At 33.7% G+C, this 7,528-nt stretch overlaps 1 protein-coding gene across 1 annotated transcript; it reads left to right on the top strand.

Annotated features, from left to right (window-relative positions):
* The first annotated feature begins 4,678 nt into the window (after nucleotides 1-4,678).
* On the top strand, nucleotides 4,679-5,437 carry LOC137402827 (putative uncharacterized protein DDB_G0291608). Its single transcript, XM_068089336.1, has one exon. The coding sequence runs from the start codon at nucleotides 4,679-4,681 to the stop codon at nucleotides 5,435-5,437; it is 759 nt and encodes a 252-aa protein (XP_067945437.1).
* The last annotated feature ends 2,091 nt before the right edge of the window (nucleotides 5,438-7,528 follow it).

Genomic DNA, 7,528 nt, shown 5'->3' with positions numbered 1-7,528 from the left:
GAAAAATATACAAGCAATAAATATTAGAGAAAACTGTCAGGCACCCGCAACATTTAACTAAAATGAAGCCAAATCTAGTGAAATTTTCGAATATAAACGGTAAAGAACATCAGCACTTTTCACTTGGAGAAATTGACAGACTACGTTAATTCTCAAACAATTATGCAGGAATTTTCTATTTAGATTTGAAGTTGAACTTCATCATGAGCTGCAATCTATTAAGAAGTTCAGTCAGTGGAAGACCTATAATAAATATAGTTTTCAAGATTATTCTATTGTATCTGTCACAGATTATAAAGACAGAAACTATTCATAGCGAACGTTCTCAACTCTTTTTGTTGCATCATAAATATAAATGTCTCAAATGTTTCAGTTTTCTTTTTGTAGTGGCAATAGAAAATCATTTATATTAATCATTAGAATATCAATTTATAAACAAACTCGTCAATAAGCAATCAATAGTATGCAGCTTACCTAATCCAACATTACACTAGAAGGACAACCGTCTGATACCACTACCTTGTCCAACTTGACTACACGTAATTAATACACATACTTTAATCACCTTTAAACCATAACTGTCACGAACAACTTTTATCGTATTTACTAGGTAAACCAGACACGCTGATTCCGATATTGTACTCAAAATAAAGATTAGTCCACTAACCTTCAAAGTCATTTAGGCTTTTTTAAAGCAGTTTCAATATTCGTTTCGAAAAAAACACAGTCGGCATTACAAGCTCCGCCCATAAATATGTGATGAAACCTAGCTTTTTCAGGAATGGAAGTTAGGAATGTTTAGTCCGATTTAGAATAATAGAGATGGGTGTCTTAAAACCCATTATTATCTAAATCCAGCCTGTAAAATAATTTAAGTTTTTGATGAAAGGTATATAAACTATTTAAAATTGCTCATAACTTGTTACATTACGTTTAAATGGGCTGGACGCCAAGAAAAATGAGCTCCAAAAGTGCGGTTTTATCACAAGCTAGCGTTGTTATTGCGCATTTTTAAATATGCAATGTTAAATAGCTCACCTACCTTTCAGAAAAGACTGATATTATTTTTAAGGCTGAATTTAGATAATAATGGATTTTAAAACACCCATCTCTATTATTCTAAATCGGTCTAAACATCCCTACGTAACTGCTGTTCCTGAAAAGCTAGGTTATGTCACGTATTTATGGGCGGAGCTTGTTATGCCGATCGTGTTGTTTTCGAGACCGATATTAAAACGCTGTGAAAAAGCCTTCATTACTCTGAAAGTTAGTGGACTAATCTTTATTTTGATTACAAAATTGGAATCAGCGTGTCTGATTTACCTAGCAAATACGATAAAAGTTGTTCGTGACAGTTATGGTTTAAGTGGTAACAGATAAACTCAAAGGTTATCATACTTGTCAGAGTCAAATCAGACTAGTAATACTACAGAGCGTAATATTTTCCTTAAACTATAGCTAATTGTCGCTACAATTACGTGATGAGGCTATCAAGTTAACATCATTGACATGAGAGGGTTTGAAAATTCAGTTTGTTTGTTATTTTTTAGGGATCCATACAGATCATCAACTTATAACTCCGCTGATGTTCTTAGCTAATGATATCAAAATGCTAAAATCTAAATACTGTATGTTGATACAGAAAACACAAAAATCTTACTTTTCACATGATACTTGAGCTATCAACAAAAAGGCTGCAATTGAACACTGTGTAAAAAGATAAAACTTCTAACAGCAACTGACTTGTACTGCCTATTTGGTAGCCATTTTAAAGCCTTTTGATTTTAAACTATGTTGAAAGCAAAATTAGTATTTAATTTTTGAACGCAATTTTAAATGCTTTGGTACATCTAAAATATTTTTAGAAAATAAATGTTCGAACAGTGATTAGATATTTGGCTATTAATAAGTCTGTAAAGAGTGTAGTAATATGAGAAGATTACTGTGTAAAATCATGTAAGATAACCATAAAGCGATCATGTTAATAATATAGAATCAGTATTTTACCTGTTATACCGAATTGGTACGAAAGAGCTTTTGGTTTCTTTTCTTCTAAACTCTCTAGTATATTTTTGATTTTATGACCCATTTTTGAATATTTTCTCTTTAAACCTTATAAACTCTAAATCCACACATATAAATATATTCTTTACTTTATAACACAGACATTAATAGCATGAAACCTTTTAAAATCAACAACTGTGAACATATCCTGAAAGTCTCTTTAGTATTAGTATGTTTAGTTGTAGATCAGTAATTTTATGATGAGTCAGTCTTATATATTAATAGAGTAATTCTGGTTCTTCATAAAGTATATAACAAGATAATTGTTAAAGTTGTCAAGGATATACAGTATTTCAAAATAGATAAAAATTATTAATAAAAGTGGTTTGCATATGAAAACATAATTTTTTCTCATTAAACAGAGTTGAAAAATCTTTTTGATAGCATAGTCCATTAAACTCTATTAATATGTTTTTTCTTCTATGTATACAACTTAAAACATTTGTGCTTCCTGCAACTGAAGTTATAACTCACTCTTTATTAACCAAAGCAATTGCGACTCAGTTGATTCTATGTTTGTCCTTTTGAGTGCAGAAATTATTATAATAGTTTGTTAGCGCATCTTCGTATGAATAATCAAATATTTCCTCACATCATTAAACATTCACTTCACTCTGATGTAAAGGCTTTAAGGAAACTCAGCTAATTTCATATGACATAACGGGAAGTCTTCCAACATTAGGGCTAGCTAAGGTACAAGCGAGAGTTAAAAAATGTTTTGCTCAAAATCAATACTCATTTATGGTACAGAAAAATTACAAGCGCAACATAACCCATGTCTAAAATTACTATTAGCTATGAAAACATAAAACTTACATTAACTCTCCAGTCTGGGTCACAAAAATCCCTAAAACAGAATAATAAAAAGTCTGTGTTCAAATTGAATCTACCTGTAGTTTGCTAAAGACACTAGTAGCTGTAGAATTCTAGATGCTGGTAAAAACCCTTGTTGGTGTATATCAAGAAGATCTGGTGTATTCATTGACTATTCCGCATGATTGTTTTTGGGTGTATGTGTGTATGTGTGTGTATGTGTATGTGTGTATTTTATTTTATCAATAGTGGAAATATAACAGGTAAAAATGAAGATATAGTTATGGTATTGATTGAATTAAACAAAATAAATAAAGCTTAGTTCCTAATTGAGGCAGTTACTAGTTACTCGTTGAGGCATGATGAGGTCCACATGCGCAGTAGCACTGCAGCTAATAATAAATGTCAAGAAGTCATGTCAACATGTCATAAACAAACATGTTGTGTCAACATGTTTGTTCGTTATTATGCAAAAATATTTAAATACAAGATAAAGACAAGCATAATGTTTTTACTATTTATAGTCACATATTCCTCAATTTAAACAATAGAAGGTTGCTTTTTCAATCTACACTTTTTCATATAAATTTGTGCCATGTTTTTAAATACAAAACTTGTGCCATGTATTTAAATGCAATATAAATTTTAAAAAAGGTATGTAACTGCAATGATAACAACCACAGTAACCTTATGAATGATTATTCTACTTTAACAGCTAAATATTACTATTATTACTATTATTATATTGCTTTTTTAATGCTCGCTACAGGTTAAAAATAACTCAGTCTTTAGCTAATTTTATGCATTTTGATTTACATTTCTGACAGGCCAAAGGTTGATTTATGTCAGCGCTGCCCAGTAACTCAAGTTAGTGTAACTCTTGTAGTATGTTGATGTTGATCAGCTGAATGGCAGAAGGCAGAGCATAGACATTTCATATCACACTGTAATGGATAGGTATTAGTCTACACCACAAAATATAACTCAGCTTATAAAAGGTAATGATGATAGAGATTCTATTTTTTGGTTGTGGTTAAAGACACACAAGTATCTGAACTAGTCCTGCAAGTTTGTAGATAATACCAAGTACTCTAACTCCAGTATAGTCATATAGGTAAGGGCAGCCCGACTCTGTTACAATATGTCATTAACTTGATAAAAAAGTTCTTACTTTCAGTTCGATGCAGTGATGAGTGTCTATGAATAGATGGGAGTTATTGTAAGGTTGTGATCCACACTTGCTTCTGTGTGCAATAAGTTGGACTGCGTATGATTGATGTCATTATTACACCAAGCCTAGACAGTCTGCTGTTTAATATACATGATTTTACTTGTTGACGCCTGTTTTTTTGTACTGATACTTTTATTGTTTTTGAATGATGTTTAAAGTTAGGTTATCACCCAACTGTTATTATTAATCCCGTTCTCCTTATGCAACAGTTTTTTAGTCACTGATTAGAGTACTATCTGAAAGTTAGAGATAATGAAATCCCTCTCCTTCTCAATAGAACTGTACAGATTAGGTTTATTTTGAAACCAAGAAACATAACCTAATAAAACTCTTTCAAGAACTAGTCATAGGTGCTGATCTTTGTCTTCTTTAATGAATTATAAGAGTTCCGAGACAAGATTCTATGTGATGTCATTAGTTTCTTTACTCTGACACAGTATTTATAGCTTTTTAAGCGAGGCTAAAACAATAGTATGATGTCTGATTTAGCCATAGATAAAACAATAATTATAAAGCAGTTGTAATCAATGAATAATTAGAAAAATCCTGATAAGGAACAAAAACTTGGTGATGCCATCAAGGTCTGTGACACACACAGACACACACACATGCACACACGCGCACACACACACCACACACCCCTCACACCCCTCACACCTGACACCTCACACTCCATGTCTCCCGCCTCCCGCCTCCCGCCTTACGCCTCACGCCTCACTCCTCACGCCTCACGCCTCACACCTCACACTTCACACCTCACACCTCACACCTTACACCTCACACCTCACGTCTCACACCTCACACCTCACGCCTCACTCCTCACGCCTCACACCTCACACTTCACACCTCACATCTCACACCTCTTACCTCACACCTCACACCTCCCATCTCACACCTCACACCTCACACCTCTCACCTCACACCTCACACCTCCCATCTCACACCTCTCATTTCTCATCTCACACCTCACACCTCACACCTCACGCCTCACGCCTCACTCCTCACGCCTCACACCTCACACCTCACACTTCACACCTCACACCTCACACCTCTTACCTCACACCTCACACCTCCCATCTCACACCTCACACCTCACACCTCACACCTCTCACCTCACACTTCACACCTCCCATCTCACACCTCTCATTTCTCATCTCACACCTCACACCTCACACCTCACACCTCACACCTCACACCTCACACCTCACACCTCACACCTCACACCTCACACCTCACACCTCACACCTCACACCTCACACCTCACACCTCACACCTCACACCTCACACCTCACACCTCACACCTCACGCCTCACATCTCACAGCACATAATAAATTGTTTATGCTAATTACGCTGAAGACATCAAATAATGTTAGAAATACAAACTCATACCACAAGCATCGATAATCAGCTTTATGGTTTAATGAACAGTTGAGGCTAGTGATTTCCATTAACCTTTTCCATACACTTTCAGAAAATGTTTTTCATTATAGACTGTTTTAATTTTATACTTGGGCTACTGAATGCCTGGTGTTGACGAGTAATAACAAAGATTTGTCACAAAAAATTACTTTTTATTCCAAATATGTAGCATTTACCATTCTAACTTTTAAACTTCACATCATTAAAAAAGGGTTTTGTGTAGTTTGAATAAATTAAGAGAGAACAAATAATAGTAAAGGTTTTTGAATGTGAAAATATTAACAGTTAACAGCTAGATAAAGTCTGTTCTGCTACAATGGTTACAATGAAAAATGATTTGCTACTGATACAATTAATATGTACTGAGAAAACTAAATAAAAACTATGAGTATTATAGCAACGACAAACTGTAGCAAACATGTCAATGAGTACAAAGAGCTCTTATGCAACTTTGGTGAATATAAACATAAAATAAAAATATTTTTTAAATTTGGAAAGAAATAAAAATTTAAAGCTCCAACAAATTGGAAAATAGGACACAGGCTATAATATCATTGCAGGTTAATAGGACACAGGCTATAATATCATTGCAGGTTAATAGGACACAGGCTCTAATATCATTGCAGGTTAAATGCAAGCAATATATATCAGCTGGTAGAGCTATTTCTTAGTTTGTCTATGCATATTTATTAAGAAATCATTGACAAGTTAAAGGTAAGTTAGCAGATTTATCGCATCCAAAAGGTTTTATATCGCTTTTCCAGAAGAAAAATATAGGCGAAGTTCGGCTCGCCCGTAAAAGAACTAAATTTATCTTGTCAAAAATCTGATGAGCCATTTAACAAATACAGCGGCAGCCTCTATTTGAACGCCACCTCCAATTGACCACTACTATAGAAAAAGGGTTAGAAAATAGAGCGCCATAGCGGTAAATTTGAGGTTTTACTCTATATATCAAGTTTGATTTCATATCAACACAGACTTTTTATTACCCTGCTTTAGTGACGTTGTTTAACCAAGACTAGAAAGCTTTTCCAAATTTTTCATTTTCATAACTAATAGTAACTCAACACCTGCAATTTATAGACACTGTTATGTTACACTCGTAATTTATCTGTATCATCAATGAACATTTGTTTAGGGCAAACTATTTTTCAAATCTTCCTTGTACTCTAGCTAACCCTGATGTTTACAGTCTTAATGCTAAGTTATATCAGGTTAACTGTCTTTAAATCTTTCACATAAGGCTGACGTAAATGTTTGATTATGTGATGAAATATTTGATAATTCATATGAGGATGTGCTAACAAATTATTATAATAATTTCTGCACTCAAAATGACAAACATGAAATTGAGTGAGTCAATATTGCTTTGGTTAATAGAGCGTGGGTTATAACTTTAGCTACAGTAAAAGACATGTTTTAGGTACATCTGCATATGTACTGGACACTTTTTAGTCATGCCCAGAGTAAGAACCAGTGTAATACTAGAGAACAGAAATAAATTAAAAAAGGTTTATGAGCTTTAAAAAAGACTTCCTCTACAGTGTTTAACCCAAAACAAACATTTATGCTCTCATTGTAGCCACATTTTGTTGGTGCCTTATAATTATCTCTAATATTTTCTGTGTTTGTTTAATTATAATGTTTAATTATACTTATACCGAAATGTACTACAGTCAGCTATTGATAATCTGGAATAAAGTATAGGTAAGCAATTGTTGCTGTTGTCTGTCACCTCACATGCGCAACTACCAATCTATATATACATGTATATATTTCTTAGGTTTGTCATCCTCCGTTTGGAATTTGGTTTGTCTGTGGCTATTAAAATTTTTGATATTTAAATTTTGCATGTTGCTGGACTCAAACTCACAAAGAATGCAGCCACAGTTTTGCAATCCAATCCTTTATCCATGAGACTGCAAAAGCTTTTACAATTCATAGCTTTTACTACATACTCTATACACCCTTTTCTCGATTGCACATGATAAATGACG

The sequence above is a fragment of the Watersipora subatra genome, chromosome 8 (genome assembly GCF_963576615.1).
Source record: "Watersipora subatra chromosome 8, tzWatSuba1.1, whole genome shotgun sequence".
NCBI classification, from domain to species: Eukaryota; Metazoa; Bryozoa; class Gymnolaemata; order Cheilostomatida; family Watersiporidae; genus Watersipora; species Watersipora subatra.
The sequence above is the reverse complement of the archived record's forward strand: the minus strand, read 5'-3'. Positions and strand labels throughout refer to the sequence as shown.

Excerpts from the sequence above, each read along its gene's own strand:
- LOC137402827 (XM_068089336.1), top strand. The coding sequence starts at position 4,679 with ATGCCATCAAGGTCTGTGACACACACAGACACACACACATGCACACAC.